The 21,130-nt window shown below is 42.4% G+C and overlaps 1 protein-coding gene across 4 annotated transcripts in view; it reads right to left on the minus strand.

Annotated features, from left to right (window-relative positions):
- Positions 1-2,403: 2,403 nt before the first annotated feature.
- SH3GLB1 (SH3 domain containing GRB2 like, endophilin B1) overlaps positions 2,404-21,130 on the minus strand; it is a 91,965-nt gene continuing 73,238 nt past the window's right edge. For all 4 annotated transcript variants that reach the window (XM_077452970.1, XM_077452969.1, XM_077452967.1 and 1 more), the window contains 3 exons: positions 18,698-18,798; positions 10,066-10,291; positions 2,404-5,424 (listed from right to left, as the gene is read on the minus strand). In XM_077452970.1, coding sequence (XP_077309096.1) covers positions 5,317-5,424; positions 10,066-10,291; positions 18,698-18,798 — 435 coding nt within the window. In that variant the 3' untranslated portion in view covers positions 2,404-5,316. The remainder of the gene's footprint in view (positions 5,425-10,065; positions 10,292-18,697; positions 18,799-21,130) is intronic.

Genomic DNA, 21,130 nt, shown 5'->3' on the forward strand with positions numbered 1-21,130 from the left:
TCCCTTTCATGTCCTGATGTGAGATGTGGAAGGGCCCCTAGAAAGTTGAGCTAGAAACAGAACAGCATAGCCTCCCATTTCAGTATTAAAGCCAATCGAAAGGTAAGGATATTGACAAGAATATAATCTTTGACGTGAGGCCATTTGATTGAACCAGGGGTCTCCAAACTTTCTAAACAAAAGGGGCAGTTTACTGTCCTTCAGACTTTGGGGGGCTGGACAGTGGGTGTAAATAATGCCTCAGGCTTGGTGATCGGAGGGAGTAAAAACATTTCAAGAAACTTTTGGTCAGTAGGATGAATAGTGCCCCATTGTTGGAATCAGTGGGAGTAACAGGTGCCATATCATTAATGATGTCCACTGTTGGTGTCTGGCAGGAATAGTGCCCCAAGGGCCAATTAAAGGCAAGCACAGCACTGCAGTTTGGAGACCATTAGAGTAAACCAAAGTACCCCATTTAATCTGATTTGTGATAGGACCATAAGTATTTACAGTACATTTGCCCACAAGAACATGCATGTATTCCCATTGCAAAAGCTAAAAAGATCATTGATGTTAGTGGTGATTTATCAGCAACAGCAATTCCTAAAGCCTCAAGGAACCCCTGGCCACTGCTGGAAGAATACTGGTTGAGAAAGGCTGCAAGTCATTGGAAAAGCTGTTCCAGACAGTCTGATTCCTTTTCCCCTGATGAGTCACAATCAGTGGTGTCTTTAGGTACACCATAAACAGCTGACACCAGAAGGCAGTTATCTCATCACTACATATAATCATGATTTCTAACTGGACCCAACCAGCTACAAAATCACAAGGGACATGTAAGGTAGCAGTTATGTATGAATTTGTTTAAAGTGGTTGTAAACCCATACCCAGTGAAGCGACTAGCCTCAGATGATACACAGAGATGAAACAAACATCTCCCATCCCCCCACAGGAACATAGGCCCCTCTCTTGTCACCTTTTTCCCCTCTTGGTATCAGGAAAACTTGTCAGAAGTAATTAATATTGTTAGCAGCAGACAGAAATGACACTCAGTGATCTGAATCGAAGTACACACTATAGGAGGATATGCTTTGTTCATACTGTATTTCAGACTTGAGGTTTACAGGCACTTTAAAGTGCAGCAAGTGGACCCTGGTTCCAAGCACTCTAAGGGCATACTTATAAAGCAGTGACTATGATTAAGTATTCACAGCATGCAATCAAATCGTTAACTTAACCCCTTCACACCTGAGGGTAAGAAATTAATTTGCAATCACAATTTTACAACTTTGACACGCGTTCGTAAAACTGAACATATCACAACTACTTTGTGCATCCAGGTGGATTATACCTTGTTTTTCAGGACAAAGTGGACTTTATTTGGTAATAAATGGATATCACCCGATTATTTTATTTTTTATCAAAAAGGTAAACAAGTCCAAAAAAGTAAAAATAAATAAAATAGCTGTATATTTATTGTTACTATCATAATCTTCCACCAAAGAACCCACACTTTGTTTATAATGCAGTTTGGAAAATCAAAAGATGAAAATGGATGCATTTTTGTACACTGCAGATCTCTACATTAGGCATCCAATTGAAAAAAAGTTTATTAAAAAAATAAATTGGTGCAGACTGCATTTTTCCACAGCACAGAAAACACTGAGCGAGATTTTAACAGGAGCAGCTGTACATGGCAACCAATTAGTTTCTAGTTTTCATTTTCAAAGCCTAATGCCTCGTACACACGTTCTGATTATCGGACCACAAAAGTCGCTTTCGGACAGATCGTTCGATAATCTGATCGTTAATATGCAGCTTTTGACAACCGATCACGACAGTCCGTCCAACCAAATCCGAAGGGACAAACAGAAAAACTTCTGTCGGATGACAGCCCATCGTACGGCAATCGTGTAGTCAGTAAAGTATGTGTCCGATAAAAGTCGTTCGACAAAACCACGCATGATCGGAAACACGAAAATAAACCAGAAGGACACATGGGTCACACGTATTTGACATCATTTAAAATACGTAGCTACGCACAAAGGAAGATTTTTCCAGAATCATACGACAAAAATCTTACACACATTTTGCACTGTTGTATTCTATCTTAGTTGTACGCAAAAAAAAAACCTGAACGATCTGTCTTACGATAATCGGAATGTGTGTACGGGGCATAACTGAAAAAGCTGAGGAGAGAAGTTGATTGGTTTCCATACACAGCTGCTCCAGTTTTGAAACACTCCCCCGTTGTGCGCTGTACTGTGCTGCACAATGCATGGCACGGCAAAACACAAATGAAAGTAATGTTCCTTACCGTAATGTGACTGGTATACATGGGCTCTTAAAACACGTTCAGGAACATATACAACACCCATATGAAAGTCAAACCTTCACAGAAACAAGAATTTGAACAAAACATTTAAGACAACAAAAACTTTTTTTTTTTATTTTACAGTCCAATTTACACAGGTTTTAAATGTGTTTGGTCTGTTATGCTTAATGTATTAAAGCAATTTTAGTTTCTACATTTAATCTAAAGAAATTTTAAATATATTTATAAAACAATACAAAATGGAGTGTGTTGGTGGTGTGCGCCTAAAACCCCACATACATTCAGTAGGTTAAAATAATATTCTTGAGTTGAATTTGAAGCTATGTAAAATAAAAAAAGTTCATGTCCACCATCAGAAAAAGTCCACCAGCTTTAGATATGTTGACACCAGGTCAGTAAAACAGACAGGTGCATGATAGTCAAAGACCAACATGTTTTCTGCGAGTTCCGCTTCAGGATGAGGTCTAAAAATACACATGCAGGTGCACCAGCAGGTTCCAATGTAGTTCTGGTACCCCAATTTCCTCTCGGGCTTAATTTAAAACCAAAATTCCAGGATTGGGTTGACTCACACATATGGGCATGATTCCCAGTACTTCTTCAGCTTTTATTATGGTGAAGTAAACTAACATCTTCTTGTAATTGTAGCTCCCTTGAAGGTTGACTTTGCCATAGAGGATGTAACTGACTTTGTAACACTTCCCTTCCTCATGCACTGCTCATGTGCCTGCAAACCAGGCATTAAAAGATCAAGAGAAAATATCCAGAATCATCCACGTGATATGAAGTGTACCCAGTGATGGAAATTATTGGCCTGCCTTTTCTAATTACATTCTAATTTGCACTCCATCCACAATAAAGCCTGGTTTAACAAATTGCATACCCTGTTTCACCGTGGCACAGTTCACTAATCACCCATCACCCTTGCTTCAGGAATCTGAGCCTGAACACACATGCACATCAGAGATCCAGTGCAGGGAGACTCCAAGGTGCTGTTACGTGGATCTTCAAAAATAGGTCAGCAATATCAGCTCCTTTATGTTTACAGGTTGCATCCAAGCTTGCTGTTAGAAGAATGCTTCCAGCACGATGTTCAGACAAAAAGAAAGACAAATACTACAAAGTTTTCAACATCATTTTAGTGCATGCTGAATGATCCCTGGGCCATGAAGCTTACAAATGAAATATAGCACAGCCTTTTTCACGTATCTGAATGAATGGCAATTTGGGTAAACAGCTGCGTGAAGCATAATCGGACATGCCGACATAGTAACACTAATAAAATTTTAGACTGTTCTTCAATAATGTGAAATACAAGGCAAAAGGACACACAGACATCAAACTAAAAAAGATTAGTCTGCGCTTTGCTTTTATTACTCCATAGAAGTCAGTGTAAACGTATGGGAAAATTCATGATTGATGCATATCATATGCATCAATACTCTAAATGCTTCTTTTAAGTGTAACTGCATCTTTATATAGTAGCCCTTAACACACACACTCAGTCTTATACTGACCTAATCCAATGAAATATGGCGTACAGATGTCTATTAAAAACAATTCCTGGCTATGGCCAAGGTTGCGCACGCCCTTTGCACTATTTGTTCCTATGGAGCCAGTCATTCCCAGGGAGCTGCAGATTGACCGTGTACTTGGAATCGCTCTATAGAAATGAATAGGAGCGCAGAGTGCATGTGTTCAAAGTGGGTGTATAATCTAGGCAGCCATATCTCACTGGATCAGGGACAGGTATGTAAAAAAGACTGAGGGGGGCTTTTTGGGGGTGGTGGAGACTACCATTTAAGTGTTACACTTTTTGTAAAAATGTAACGTGTTCCAATGTGAAAATTAGTCTGGTGTAGTAAACCAGTGGTCTCCAAACTGCAGCCTGCAGGCCGGATGTGGCTCTTTGTTTGCCTTCATCTAGCCCTTAAAGCACTATTCCTCCCACTGATACAAGGCACTACACCACCCAATGACACCCACTATGGGGCACTATTCCTTTTATGGACACCAAAGATGAAGCACTATTCATACCACCGACACCATAGTAGGGCCATTATACTTCCCACTGAAACAAATAATGAGGATTATTCTTCCCACTAATACTGATAATGGGGCACTACTACTCCCCCCAATACCAATGATAATAGGGCACTATTCCTCCCACTGACATCAAGGATGGGGCACTATTCCCCCTAATACTACCAACAATGGGGCACCATTCCTCCCACTGACTTTAACAATGGAAATTATTCTTCCCACATATACCAATGATGAGGCACTGTTCCTCATCCTACCACCCACAGGTGATTTTATGCAATTTTTTTACCCCCTCTGATCACCAAGTCTGAGGCATTTTCTACTCTCAATAGTCACAACCCGACCCTCCTAAAGTCTGAAGGACAGTAAACAGGCCATATGGCTAGTTTGGAGACCCCTGTAGTAAACCCACAAAGCAGATACCCTGATGATATAAAGTATTTCAGGGCCTGAAACAGGTAGCAATTTGAGACCAGCTAATGAAACCATGTAAAGTGTTTAAACGCCGTCAAACATACCCGATAGTTCTTTGCCAACTAGGGAATGTCACTGCCTCTCTGTTCTATAACATTAGTATAAAACATTTGGCACAACATTTACATTTATTTTACGAAGGAGGAAAAATAATAAAAAGCCATTCACCAATCACACAAATGGAGTAGAAAGTTATCACGCGCCCGTCCTGCCAACCCATGGCAGAAGTTTGTTAATATTGACACTAGGTCAGTACAAAATTGTCAAGTCCATAATAGTCAAACACAAAATGTTATGTGACTTGAGGGTTTTTCATGCAAGAAAATTGGCAGCACAGCCAAAAGACAGTTTACATGGCTGAAATTCTTTTAAAGACATTTATATCTGGAAGATCTTTACATTTGCTTTACATCAAGCTAATTGCATATAAATATTTATTTGCTGAAAATCGGCACTTCAGGAGAGAATAGAAAACAAGTCAGTTAGTTAAGTAGCTCTAGGTAGGTAATTGGCACTTTGCCTTTCTGGTTGCCCCTCTCTCCCATCAACCAATCAGAATCCATCCCAGGCATGCTATACACAGTTATGACCTAGAAGAAAGAAAATGTGCATGTTAATTAGAAGTAGCAATTTTAGGTTACATTGTCATGCAAGTTTGTGTTGAGGTATTTGGAATTTTGTTCAAAGCAGGAAAGATTTAGGCCCCTTTCACACTTGTGTGATTTTTCCAGCAACTTTGGACAGAGTCGCACCCCATGAGTCCTAATAATAAGCATTCATATCTGTGCGACTTCAAGTCACCCCAACCTCAAAAGTAGTTCCTGTACTACTTTGGTCCGACTGACGCGAGTTGAGGTCCATAGACCTCAAGTTTACACAGGCATTCCCTGAAATAGCATCAAAATCGCACAGCTTTCAAGTTGCAGCAGTGTGAAAGGGGCCTTACTTTCTTACACATTGATCAAATGTTTGGAAGGAGTCCTCTACACATTTACACAGGCAAAACGATGAGTCCTTGCAATGACATTTGTGTGCACAAACCTAAGCTTGAGCTACTGAACTCTAAACGGGCTACATTCACCAAAATAAATAAGGATAACTTTGAAAATGAGTGTAGAAGAATAAAGCTCCCCCTTCCAGGGTAAAACAATATTTACTTATAAGACCCATTTATATATTTTTTTTTAGTTACCAGACCTGACCAAAATAAAGAAAACATAAAGGATTTACTTGCCGTATCAATTAAAGGTTATACATCAAAATAAAGTAAGACGATACGCTGATTAACCATAACATTATGACCACTGTCCAGTAAAGTGAACAACATTGATTGCCTTGTTACAATGGCATCTGCAATTTGGTAGGATATATTAGGCAGCAAGTCAGCACGTTGTCCCTAAAGTTGATGTGTTGAAAGCAAAAAAATTTGGGATGTGAAAGGATTTAAGTGACTTTGACAAGGGCCAAATGGTAATGGCTAGACAGGGTGAGAGCAATTCCAAAACTGTAGCTCCTATGTTAATTGCCTGCAGTGGTCAGGACCTACTAAAAGTGGTCACGGGTATCTAAGGCTCACTGACGCACATTGGAATCGAAGGCTGGCTGCATGGTCCGATCCAATAGAAGAGCTACTTTAGCTCAAATTGCTGAAAGAGTTAATGCTTTTTCTGATAGAAAGAAAACCACTGTGCATCGCAGTTTGTTGCATATCGGGCTGTGTAGCCAATGACCTGATAGGGTGCTCATGCTGACCAGTAGCCACATCCAAAAGCTCACATGGAGCATCAGAACTGGACCACAAGAAATGGATGAAGATGGCCTGGTCTGATGAATTCAAGAATGGTTTGGAGGGGCACAACGCTGAGCTCAAGGTGTTGACTTGGCCTTCAAATTCTCCAAATCTCAAACCAATTGAGCATTTGTGGGGTGTGCTACTTCACAACTTACAGGACTTAAAAGATGTGCTACTGACGGCTTGGTGCCAGATACTACAGCCTACATTCAGAGCCTTAGTGGAGTCCAAATCACAAGGGTTATGGTGGGTGGTCATAAAATTATGGCTGATCACTGAATAATACAAGGGTGTTACATCACAGCGAGCACAACTTATTGTCTCCTCAAAGAATAATCCAGCAACTTCAGGCATCCCTGTCCTTTTCAATTATTGGCCTGCACTATGCAGTAGAAGTGGAGATGTGTGTTTAGGTCCTAAATGGCTTCCACATATACACCTTTTTTACTATCTCAAGTATCGTATATATATAGAACTATTTAGGACCTAAACATACATATCTTCACTTTTATTGCAACGTGCAGGCCAGATTAATCTTTGATAGGAGCAAGGGGTTATGTGCTCTATTCTGAAACCCCCTAGTATTTTATATATCTTAGTTGTTTTATTTTGGGCGGAGCACAACTGAGTGATTACATGCATAGATAACGGTTTGTGTACTCACTGGTGCCATGTAATTTTTAGTTGTACCCCTTTTTAGCACGTGTGCTAAAGGGTTTAAGTACGCTCTACTTAATATTTTCTGGTAAAATATTTTTGTAGTCAAAATGTAAAAGATTTTTTTCAACATTTGCAATTAGCTATTGCTGAGACTTTAAACCCTTTAATGTCCCATTGGGGAGTTCTCTTTCCTTTATGTTCAAGAGACAGAAATTCCAAAAATATATATATCTAATCCGACGGCATTTCATATAAATTCTAATTAAATTCTAGCCAGAATTATAACACACTGACGCGTACAGTTGATTTGGACTAATATATACAGTGGCAAGTGAACCTCCCCTGAATTAATGGGTCTTCTGCAGTAATTTGACATAAAATGTAATCTTATCCTCATCTAACATACTAATCTCAAAGCACAGGTTCCTGTTAAATGGCTGTGCATCAAAGTGGGGCTATGATTGTTTTAAGTCAAAACAAAAAGTGTCACCAGCACACCAAGGATCTCCAGAGTGGGTCCAAAGTTTTTTAATCAGTGATCACATTGTTACAGCGGATAATAAAATTTTGGAGTCACGCAGGACCCCTTAATCAGGCATGTGAAAGTGATATAAAACAAAGATATTTAAAGAACCATCCACCAATCACGAAACAATCCGTATTTTTTGCTAGAAAATTACTTAGAACGCCCAAACAGATTTTTTTTTTTTTTTTTTAGCAGAAACCCTAGAGCAGTGGTGGCGAACCTTGGCACCCCAGATGTTTTGGAACTACATTTCCCATGATGCTCATGCACTCTGCGGTGTAGTTGAGCCTCATGGGGAAATGTAGTCCCAAAACATCTGGGGTGCCAAGGTTCGCCATCACTGCCCTAGAGAATAAAATGATGATCGTTGCAATATTTTATGTCACACGGTATTTGCGCAGTGGTCTTTCAAGTGCAATTTTCTGGGAAAAAAATATACTTTCATGAATAAAAAAAAAAAAGAATTTTTTTGTATAATGTGACAGATGAGGTTATGCCGAGTAGATACTTAACCACTTAACGACCAGCGCACGACGATGTACGTCCTATTTTTGAAGAGGGATATCTCAGTAACGGCAGCAGCTGCTGCCACAACCGAGATATCCATTTCTTCAGGCGCTGTTCTTCTGTACGATAACGGTGGTCTCCGCGGCGGATTCGCCGCAAGATCACCGCCATCGGGAGAGGTGCCACCCCCCTCCCGCACCTTCCGCCGCTTACCGGAGCCATCGGTAGCAGCGGAGGCGATCGGGTCCTTTTGCTAGCTGAGTATGGAGACGAATGAGGCTAAGATGGCCCCCACTCGTCTCTATACCATAGGAGGGCGGAAGCGACGTCAAAACGGTATATTTTTTTTTTTTGCATTTTAGTCCAAATATGAGATCTGAGGACTTTTTGACCCCAGATCTCATATTTAAGAGGACCTGCCATGCTTTTTTCTATTACAAGGGATGTTTACATTCCTTGTAATAGGAATAAAAGTGATCAATTTTTTATTTTTATAACAGTGTAACAATAAATAAAATCAATTAAAATAAAGAAGAAAAAAAAAAAAAGGTTTTTAAAAACACCCCGTCACGACGAGCTTGCGCACAGAAGCGAGCGCATACGTGAGTAGCGCCCGCATATGAAAACGGTGGTAAAACCACACGTGAGTTATCGTCGCAATTGGTAGAGCGAGAGCAATAATTCTAGCCCTAGACCTCCTCTGTAACGCAACAAATGCAACCTGAAGAAGAATTTAAATGTCGCTTATGGAGATTTTTGAGGCTAAAAGTTTGACGCCATTCCACGAGCGGGCGCAATTTTGAAGCGTGACATGTTGGGTACCAATTTACTCCGCGTACCATTATCTTTCACAATATAAACAAAAATTGGGCTAATTTTACTGTTGTCTTTTTTTTTATTCAACAAAGTGCGCTTATAAGACCGCTGCGCAAATACGGTGTGAAAAAAAGTATTTCAATGACCGCCATTTTATTCTCTAGGGTGTTAGAAAAAAAAACAATATAAAATGTTTGGGGGTTCCAAGTAATTTTCTAGCCAAAAAAACTGTTTTAAATATGTAAACACCAAATCTGAAAAAGAAGCCTGGTCCTTAAGTGGTTAACATGCCACGCTTTGAAATTGCCCACACATGGAATGGCAGCAAACGACGGCAGTTAAAAATCTCCATAGGCGACGCTTTAAAAAATTTTTACGGTTACCAGGTTAGATTTAGAGGAGCTCTTTTGCTATCATTATTGCTCTCACTCTGACGATCGCGGCGCTACCTCACACGTGTGATTAGAACACCGATAAAATATGAGTTTTCTTTGGTCTGCGAGCATGCGGGGACCAAGCCATGAATGCAAAGTTGCACACGGCCGTCATGAAAGGGTTAAAATGTTTGAGTGCCTCTTATAGGAGTTTACGCTGAATTTATTACTCAGTGGGTTCACCTACTTTTTCCTTCAGCACTTTGAATGTATGAAAATACACCAATGTAGAATTGTTTGTGCTTAAACACATTGTATTTGTCTATTGTGAATTATACGAGGATCACATACTTTTTCTTGCCACTGCATGTGACTACAGTCTAATGAACAAGGTACTCACACATAGCCGACAGCACTAAACATAAGCATCAGGTACACGGTTCTCCATTTATATTTAAATCACAAGGTTTTAAAATGAGCACCTACCTTTCAGATGTTACTTACAGTTTTTAAAATAAGCAATTAGTAAGATACTAGCTGAACCCAAAACAATTACCTCATCTGCAAGAAGTGATAGTTCACTGCTGTTGGCAGCATCATAGTCATACAGAACTCTGGCCTTTCTGCTGCCACTTGTTGCTTTCAGCTCACTGAAGCCTGATGTGACAACAGAATTGCTTGCAGCAGGTAATGGAGCGGAGGCAGAGATTGACGGCAGAGGAACATTTTGCATAGGCGTTAAGGACGACTGATTATTGTTGGATACAAAAGTTGATGGAAAACTAAAAGAAAAAAAAAAAAAGCTATTGAAAAAGTTCCAAAGCTGTTCAGCTTAACAGCATTTTAAATATTTACGTATTATATAATTTTTTTCCAGTACTGCACAAAGAAATGGAGATGGAACTTAGCATTACCATTTTTAAGGGAAACGATAGTTACAGTTTTCTCTAATGTTTTATTAAATTAATAAAGTTGATATGAAATGTATTTGTCAGGTGTGGCTTGTAATGGTACTAGATCCATTATTGTACCAATTATATAACCAACAACCATTCAAAACAAAACTTTTTCAAGACAACTCTCCCATGTCCAAGAGAAGAGAAATAGTGGAGATTTGTGCTTCCTGCATAATAGTAAAGCACAGTGTTTGCGCCTTAAAGTGACTGTAAAAGGTTTTTTTTTGTTTTTTAACAAAGATGCCTATACTTACCTGCTCTGTGCAAGGATTTTGCACAGAGCAGCCCCAATCCTCTTCTGGGGTGCCCCAGCGGCATTCCTCTTCATCGGATGCCCCCGCGGATAGCTGCTTTCCCTGGGGGCACCTGTGTGGGTGCGATCACGAGTCCCACTACTGTGCCCATTGACACAGAGCAGGGCTTGGCCCCACCCCCTCGTCACTGGATATGATCAATCTAATGAGGACAGAGAGTGGCTGGAGTCACTGGGCTTGTGCGCATCGCTGGAACAGATGTGCTCAGGTAAAAAAAGAAAAAAAAAAGAAAAAGAAAAGGGGGGGGGGGGGGGGGGGGTACTCTGTTTAACGTGGATGAGAGGAATCAAAGTTTTCTATTGTTTAACCCACTGGGGCAAGCTTACCAGTTATATCGGATTGACACACTGCATAAGTACAGCCTCATTAAATATTACACTACAACTCAAAATAGGTGCCGAATATACAGCACCTAATAAAATATCCTGTATAGGCTAAAACTCAACTTCAAATATACACCTTTCATAAACCATAACTGAACCCAGAAATTAAACGTAATATGGATTGCAGTTTACCAGTCCTTAGATGTAGTCACTGCATTCATTTTCAGGTTAAAATTTTAGCAAGTACAGGAAATGTCTGTTGATCGTGCCAGAAATGAATGTCCTTCCTACTACCATTGATGCGACTGGACAGCGATAGTATCTTCCTTTTGTAATCTACTAATCCCAACATCTCTCCCCCATGTAGTGGAGACTAACAGAGGCCAGACATGTTTGAAGTCCAGCCAGGCCAACCATATCTCCCTTCACAGGTAACCTATAGTGAGCAGAGCTATCCAAGACTGGAAGGGTGTTATTCCCAAGATCAGCAAAAATGAAAAATGTAAAAAAGCTTGAAAAAGCAAAAACTAAAAACGAATGCGTCCACCACATCCAAGGACTGGCAAGTTGCTACAGTTCACCCGGAAAGTATTCACAGAGCTTCATTTACAGCCTTATTCCAAAATAGATTAAATCCATTATTTTCCTCAAAATTATACAAACAATACCCCATAATGACAACGTGAAAGCAGTTTGAAACATTTGCAAATTTATAAATAAATAAATAAATAAATAAAATCACATAAGTATGCATCCTGTTTCCACTGATCATCCTTGACCCGTTTCTACAACTTGATTGGAGTCCACCTGTGATTGGACATGATTTAGAAAAGGCACACACACACCTGTCTATATAAGGTCCCACAGTTAACAGTGAATTGTCTGTAGACCTCCGAGACAGAATTGTATTGGGGGAGCGATTGGGGGATAAGGGCCTCAATCAGAGAGGTGACCAAGAACCCAATGGTCACTCTGAGAGAGCTCCAGCCTTTCTCTGTGGAGAGAGGAGAACCTTCTAGAAGAACCACCATCTCTGTAGCACGCCACCTGTATGGTAGAGTGGCCAGATGGAAGCCACTCCTCAGTAAAAGGCATGACAGCCTTCCTGGAGTTTACCAAGACTGAAGGCACCTGAAGGACTCTCGGACCACGAGAAACTAAATTCTCTGGTCTGATGAAAGATTGAACTCTTTGGCCTGAATGGTAAGTGTCATATCTGGAGGAAACCAGGCACTGTTCATCGCCTGGCCGATACCATCCTCCCTACAGTGAAGCATGGTGGTGGCAGCATCATACTGTGGGGATGTTTTTCAGCATCAGGAACTGGGAGACTAGTCAGGTTTGAGGGAAAGATGTATGCAGCAATGTACAGAGACATCCTTGATAAAAACCTGCTCCAGAGAGCTCTGGACCTCACACTGGGGTAAAGGTTCATCTTCCAACAGGACAACGACCCTAAGCACACAGCCAAGATAACACAGGAGTGGCTACGGGACAACTCTGTTAATGTCCTTGAGTGGCCCCATTCAAGACCCAGACTTGAACCTGATTGAACATCTCTGGAGAGATCTGATAATGGCTGTGCACTAACGCTCCCCATAAAACCTGGGCGGCACAGTGGTGTAGTGGTTAGCACTCTCACCTAGCAGTAAAAAGGGTCGCTGGCTTGAATCCCAACCACAACACTACCTGCCTGGAGTTTGCATGTTCTCCCTGTGCCTGCGTGGGTTTCCTCCGGGCACTCCAGTTTCCTCCGGGCACTCCAGTTTCCTCCCACACTCCAAAGACATGCAGGTAGGTTAATTAGCTTCTGTCCAAAATTGGCCCTAGTATATGATTGTGGGCTCCTTGAGGGTAGGGACTGATGTGAGTGTGCAATGTACAGGGATAGGGATAATTGTAGACACTCAGGTTGAACTGGTGTCTTTATTCAACCTTACTATGTAACCTGATGGAGCTTGAGAGGTCCTGCAAAGAAGACTGGGAGAAACTGCCCAAAAATAGGATCTTTACGTCATACTTACCCTGTAAAATACTTTTCTTTGAGCACATCATGGGACAGAGAGTCAGGTTAATATTCATTACCTGCTGGGACGTCCCAGAGCAATAGCCTTAAGGGGAGGGGGACACCCTTCCAAACAATAGCCATCAGAACTTATAAGGAGTTCCGCCGAACGAGGCTGAGAACAAAAGGTGGCAAAATAATGTCCTAATGTAAATGAAAGGCCAACACCACTTTTGGCAAAAAGGATGGAACAGGTCAAGTACGGTTCCCTGCATGAATAGGCGACCAACTCCGACACCCTTCTAGCCCAGGTGACAGCCACCAGGAAGGCTAGCTTATGTGACAGCAAGTCCAATGGAATTTCTTTAATAGGTTCCATGGTTGTTTCTGTAACACAGACGAGTTGCCCCTTGCATAAAGGTTTGGATCAGTGAATGGGAGGCTAAAGGCCTTTGGAAGAACACCGATGGGGCCGGAACTTGACCTCTGATTGTACTCAAAGCCAATTTGATTTCCACAGCAGACTGTAGAAAAGAAAATTCTCCCAATCACATATTTCCGAGGATGCCATTTTCTGGCTTCACACCAAGCAATACAAGTCTTCCAGACCTTATGAAAAATCTTCCTAGTGATAGCTTTTCTAGCATTCACTAGTAGACACCATTGGTCCCGAGATGCCATGGTCCTTTAACACCTTGGCTTCAATAGCCAGGGCGTCAAATTGAGAGACTGTAAATAAGGGTGGAATATAGGACCTTGAGACAGTAGATCGGGGCGACATGGAAGCATCCATGGGCAGTCTATTTTCAGTCTCAAAATCTCCAGGAACCAGGGCCTTCTGGGCCAGGCTGGTGCCGCCAGAATGACCGGAATCCCCTCTGAATCTTGTGCAATAAATGTGGAAGGAGAGAGATCGGAGGGAAAGTATAAACCAGGTAGTACTGGCTCCATGGAACTATCAGAGCATCTGCTCCAATTGCCAGAGGATCTCTAGTTCGAGACACAAACTACTGTAGCTTGTTGTTGAAGCTGGATGCCGGTAGGTCGACCTCTAGTCATCCCCAACATCGGCAAATTTCCTGGAACACCTCGGTGTAGGGACCATTCCCCCAGGCAGATCTGCTGGCGGCTGAGATAATCTGCCTTCCAGTTCTCCAAGCCTGGGATATGGACTGACGATATCATCGGCACATGTCCCTCTGCCCAGGCTAGACTGTAGTTCCCCTCCTTCAGGAGCTGAACAACCCCTGGTACTGTCTTGGTGGTTTATATAGGCCACTATCATGGCATTGTTGGACTGAACCCTGATGGGGCAGTCCTGAAGCTCCACCGTGCAGGATTATAGGGCCAGACGTACTGCCCGTAATTATAGGATCTTGATGGGCAGGGTCTGCTCTGTCCCTGACAATTTCCCCTGGGCTGCGAGAGCCCGTCTAAGGTTGCTCCCCAGCCTAAGAGACTGGCATCTATAGTCAGTACTCTCCAAGTTACCAGGAGAAAGGATTTTCCCTTTTGCAGGTTCTGATCCTGCAACCACCAGTTTAGGCTTAAGCATGCCTGAGGAGATAAGCACATTGGATAATACAGGGCTTTTCTTCCTCTGTTCCAAGCCAACAAGATGTCTTGTTGTAAAAGCCTGGAATGGAACTGGGCACAGGGCACTGCTTCGAAGGAGGATACCATCCTCCCTAGAAGACTCATACAGAGCCTATGCAACAATCCTGCTAAAGCACCTTTAGCCTGCCAAGCAACACCTGTTGACTCACATTAAGGAGAAATGAACCAAGTGTCTGTTCAGAGCCTGTTCTGTGTCCCACAGCTGCCTTCTGGAAGCACCACATGCTTGGCATACACAGCTTAAATAATCTGGGTATGCGCCGGAATGTTCTATGCATGCATGTGTGCGGTCCAGGCGAGTGGGGGCGACTGTATTCACATAAAGCTTGCATCTTCGTGTTCCGAAATAAAGGCCATGGTGCATTATGTGCAGCGAATACGTGTGGGCCGCCAAACTGCTGAGCCCAGCGGCGCTCTTGCGAACACATGTGATACATGGTGAACCAAGGCGAAATGGCGCACCAACATACAGGTAAAAAACAGCCAGACACAGGCAAAAAAGGTACACTTTGCAAAGATCCACAGCTAGCCCAGAACTCCCCCGTATTGGTCATTGCACACAGGTGTCCAGCCCTTGGCTAACTTGACAGATTGTTACAATCACGGGGACACCCCACAATAATAAAATAAAGGGGTTTCACTTACCCGTCCAGGCACAGGGCCACTTAGGAACTAAGAGCCCAATGTTCACTCGTCACCGTGGGTTTCTGTCACTTGGACCTTCAAGGATTGGGTACCCTTTCATGTTAAGGGTCCACTCCCTTGGACATATACAGCAGCCTGCAGGAAATGCCTTAGTACTGTAGTGTCCAGAATTTCCACTCCGCTGGGTCAAGCGCCCGGAGGCCACATCACAGGCAAAACCGTGCAAGGATCTTGAGTCTCCTTTGCGAGGCTCAGGTACCATTTATATAAGCATAAAAGCCTGTGTCAAATAAATCCGATAGGTCAATCTCTTGATACATATTTGGAACCGTTTGTGGGACTAGAGACCTGGAGCTCAGAGCGCAAACAAACCGTGCCATCCACCTTGCAGACATTGGTACAAAACTAAAGTACTTCCTGTATGGGAGGGGTTATATAGGGGACCACATCCTGTCTGAAGACCTTTGGTCTACCAGTGTCCATCCACCTAATGATGAAGTATAACCCAGCAGGTAATGAATATTAGCCCGACTCTGTGTCCCATGATGCATAAAAAAGAAATAGGTGTGCCAAGCTTGTAGCATCATACTCGAAAAGACTTGAGGCTGTAATCTGGTGCCCAAGGTGCTTCAACAAAGTACTGAGCAAAGGCTATGGATACGTATGTACATGGGATTTTTTTTTTCCTTTTTTATTTTTAATACATTTGCAAATATTTTAAACAAACTTCTTTCACATTATCATTATGTAGTATTGTTTGTAGAATTTTGAGGAAAATTATGCATCTAATCCATTTTGCAATAAGGCTGTAACATAACAAAATGTGGAAAAAGGGAAGCACTGTGAATACTTTCCGTATGCACTGTATATATTTATTGCTTATTGATTGGATAGGATTTGAATGCCTTCATACCTGTAACCTATGGTAAATTAATTGCAAGCTTATTACTCTTCTTAGAGAGTATAAGGAATATGATTAAAAAGAAAGTCCCTTTATACGTAAAACTATAATACTTTTTTTTTTAAGGTCATTCACATTTGTACAGCATACACTTTTAGTTTACTTATCCTGCTGTATGTGAGAAGGAGAACTAGAGTGAAAGTCAAAAATCCAGTAAACAGAATATGAACACTTGGGGGGCTCTTAAAGTGAAGAGTGGATGCTGCCATCTACAGGCCACACTCAATGACTCATACAATGCGTGTCACGCTGTGAATGTGGAACCTGCAGTGTCTGATGGGGTGTTCTCTGCACAATGTGGATAATGCGCTGCGAGAATAGAGCTCAGTCACGACTGATTACTCTGGATTCCAATGCACACAGAATTTCTCAGTGCACAGCGGAAGCTACAGAAAGTCAGAGTCCGCCTCGTTTATTAAACTGAAAAAACTCCAGCATCATGTAGTCCTTTCCTCCCCAACCTAACTGACCCTGGCCCTACCTTTCATTCATTGGATTTATAGATGAGGTCCAGCCTCCTGTAAAAAAATAAAAAGTTAGCAGCTACAAAAACTGTAGCTACGGACTTTTAAAAACAGCCCCACGATCCAGTGGTGTGCTCATCTCAGTTGGTTTCAATCGCTGTCTTCTTTCCTTGGTACCAGCAGTTTAACTATGGGCACCCAGTAGTGATAGCGTGTGGCATCACAGCTGGTGCCCACTGCGCATGCACTAGCAGTGCTGGGACGGATGGAGAACTTCCACTTCCGATCGGCTAGGCAGTAGAGCAGAGTAACATGGAACCGGTGGAGGCAAAGTACAACCAGAATAAACTTCAGTTTTTTTGTTTTTCTGTGCTGGGCTACACATATGACACAGTACTGTGCAAAAGTTGTGGGCAAATTGGATACTTTCAGAAATCATTGAATTTGTATTTTTTTTATTTATTTACCAATTAAACAAGAGTTAAACAGAAGATAACCTGAATCCAATATTCGGTATTTCCACACTTTGCATTTAATCACTTAAGGACTGCCCTACATATGTGTAATTTAATGTCAGATTTGTCCACTGTGGTCCCAGAAAAAAGTCGCTGAATGCCGTCATTACTAGTAAAAACTTCATAAATCTATCTAAAAAAAAGTTCATAAATCTATCCCATAGTTTTTAGACGCTATAAGTTTTGCGTAAAACAAATACACGCTTATTTTTTTCCCCCCAAAAAATATGTAGCAGAATATACACTGGTCTAAGTTGAAGAAATTAGATGAGTTTACATTTTTTATTAAATACGTTTTAAACCTGAAGTGGTTAACTGCTTCCTGACCGCCTCACACAGATATACTGCGGCAGAAAGGCATGCACAGGCAGAATCACTCACCAGTATGTTGCCCTTTAAGAGGCGGCTTGCTGGCGCGCACCCGCCAGCAGCTCCGTGAGGGTGATCGCGGGTCCCGCGGACCCAATATCCGTGGGGATACCCGCGATCGTCTCACGGTGAGGTGCTAATGTAAACAAACATCTCCCCGTTCTGCCTAATGACACGGTCCCTGATCAGTGCTCCCTGTAATCGGGAGCACTGATCAGTAACGTCTCACACACAGCCCCTCCCCCCCAGTAGGAATCACTCCCTAGGACACACTTAACCCCTACAGTGCCACCTAGTGGTTAACCCCTTCACTGCCACTGAAATTTTTACAGTAATCAATGCAATTTTTTAATGTATTAATGCCAATGGTCTCAAAAACGTGTCAAAATTGTCCGATGTGTCCACCATGTCGCAGTCACGATAAAAATCGCTAATCGCCATTAGTTAAAATGAGAATAGATCTCTCACACACACACACATATATACATATATACATATATATATATATATATATATATATATATATATATATATATATATATATATATATATATATATATATATATATACACACACACACACACATATACACATAGATATATATCTCTAGATCTCTCAATAAAAATGCCATAAAACTATCCCCTATTTTGTGTAGAAGGAAACGTAGCGGACTAAAACGTTTGGGAGATACGTCGCATGTCCATGCAATTGTCAGTTAAAGTGACGCAGTGCCGAATTGCAAAAAGTGCTCTGGTCAGGAAGGGGGTAAGATCTTCCGGGGCTGAAGTGGTTAAAGACTGCATCGATTCTCTCAGGTGCAATTGCACTCAGTTAGCCCTCATTCAGATGAGCCTCCTGCATTTGTTTCATTTAAATGAAACAGATAAACTTTATATTTCCCAGAACAATTTCTCCTGCATTTAAATGTACCTCAATTTACATGAATTTACACACATTCAGAATATCTAATCTGCTCCTTTTCTAAAGTAAAAACAAAACAAAGAACTGCCATTTCGTACCTGCCAAGCTGTTTCTGAAGGTCCAGCATATACTGATAACACTGTGCAAAATAGGTCATCTGGGCTTCCACAAAGTCATTCAAACAACGCAGATGATGTGCCTTTGGAATAAATGAAATTCAAATGAAATCATTACCTAGTGCTCCATTACGCATATACGAACGAGTACACATTGAAAGAACATGTTTTGCTGAATTTCTCCTCTCCCTCCTGATGTCGCCTGGCTGCATTTCAGAAAATCCCCCAGCTTAGCCAAAGAGGCCAACAAGCCATGGAAAGATTAAAAGTGGAACTTCACATAACTCTAGTTTTACAGCAAGATTGTGGAAGTAAATTTGCACTCTCCGGTATCATTAAAGAAAACCTGTCACACAAAGTTTCAAGGAATCACTTATCTGAAAAGTTAAAAACACAATACTTAACCTTTTCTGCTGAGAGAGCTGCTGTCTCCCTAACGTCCAATGTGAAACAAGTACTTTTGGAGAATGTCAATCTCCTAGGTCCTCCACAGTTCTCTCTGGTTCCTTCAGCTGACCATATCGTCTCCTGTAGTGAGCTGCAGAGGACCCAGGAGATTAACACTTCCCGAACAGTTTGTTTCCCAACAGACTTCAGAGGACCTTTTCTCAGCAAAATATACTCAATTTCCTGTCATTGGGACAGGAAGTGAAAGTCCAGAGAATGGTTCTCCCCCCCCGCCCCCCCCCCCCCCCCCCCCAAAAAGGCAACATTTACCCACTCTAACCAAGACAAAGAAACACTCTGACTGGAGTTGCACTTTAATAATTGTGAAACTTATTTTAAACCAGAAGTCATTAAAAAAAAAAGCAGGCTTATAGATTAAGTAAACGTTGCTTTACATAAAAATGAATAATATCCCAGTTCCGAACATAAAGTAATTGTATTGCAACTCCACTTCACATGCATCACGTCATCACCTAAGGACAGCCAGATGCCATGGAAGATAATGAACTCTCAGCAGCCAAAGCTTTGACTGCACAGTTTTACAGAGGCAAGGTCTCATTCATAAACGTTGTATAGACTAAACAATGTCATCCACTGCAGTTAAGTATAAAACTTAAGAGTGACAGCTGATTTTCCCTGTGCCAACTACAGGTAAGGATGCGGCTTTATCCTTCTATATGGAACTGGTTATACCCTGCACCCATTACAGACAAGAGTATACTATTAGGTAATAGACGCCGCTTGTGTCTGTGTACTTGCCTCAATTAGACCAACTATGTGCTTGAGTGCACTTCCAATACCATCAAACATTGAGTAACAAAAGTAAAAAAAAAAAAACATTATGTGAATAATTATGTGAATACAGAGCTTATACCATACACCAGGCATGTTCAAAGTCCGGCCTGCGGTCCAGTTTTGAACGGCCCGCCTGGTCTTTCTCAATTTAGTGTGCCGTGGGAGCAGGGCTGTCAGATGAGCCCGATCCCCGGCACTGAGAAGCTCCGTGAGCTTCAAAAGTGAAAGTAAAGTGCAGAGGAGTGTGCTGTTCTCTCTGCTTCCCCCTACAGTGCAGTACCCGGCTGAATGAGGAAGCTCCAAAAGGTACTGTACTATGCTACAAGCTAAATTAGTGTTAAAAAGGGCTTTATTCATGTGTGCGCGCACATGTGTCTGTGCACGCACACGCGTGTCTGTCTGTGTGTCTGTGCACGCACACGCGTGTCTGTCTGTGTGTCTGTGCACGCACACGCGTGTCTGTCTGTGTGTCTGTGCACGCACACGCGTGTCTGTCTGTGTGTCTGTGCACGCACACGCGTGTCTGTCTGTGTGTCTGTGCACGCACACGCGTGTCTGTCTGTGTGTCTGTGCACGCACACGCGTGTCTGTGTGTCTGTCTGTGTGTCTGTGCACGCACACGCGTGTCTGTGTGTCTGTCTGTCTGTGCACGCACACGCGTGTCTGTCTGTCTGTCTGTCTGTGCACGCACACGCGTGTCTGTGTGTCTGTGTGTGTGCACGCACACGCGTGTCTGTGTGTCTGTCTGTGTGTGTGCACGCACACGCGTGTCTGTGTGTCTGTCTGTGTGTGTGTGTGCACGCACACGCGTGTCTGTGTGTCTGTCTGTGTGTGTGTGTGCACGCACACGCGTGTCTGTGTGTCTGTCTGTGTGTGTGTGTGCACGCACACGCGTGTCTGTCTGTGTGTGTGTGTGCACGCACACGCGTGTCTGTCTGTCTGTGTGTGTGTGTGCACGCACACGCGTGTCTGTCTGTCTGTGTGCACGCACACGCGTGTCTGTCTGTCTGTGAGCACGCACACGCGTGTCTGTGTGTCTGTCTGTGTGTGTGCACGCACACGCGTGTCTGTCTGTCTGTGTGCACGCACACGCGTGTCTGTCTGTCTGTGTGCACGCACACGCGTGTCTGTCTGTCTGTGAGCACGCACACGCGTGTCTGTCTGTCTGTCTGT

The sequence above is a fragment of the Lithobates pipiens genome, unplaced genomic scaffold (genome assembly GCF_037356315.1).
Source record: "Lithobates pipiens isolate NorthernLeopardFrog02 unplaced genomic scaffold, aLitPip1_a1.2 Scaffold_23, whole genome shotgun sequence".
In the NCBI taxonomy this organism is placed as follows: Eukaryota; Metazoa; Chordata; class Amphibia; order Anura; family Ranidae; genus Lithobates; species Lithobates pipiens.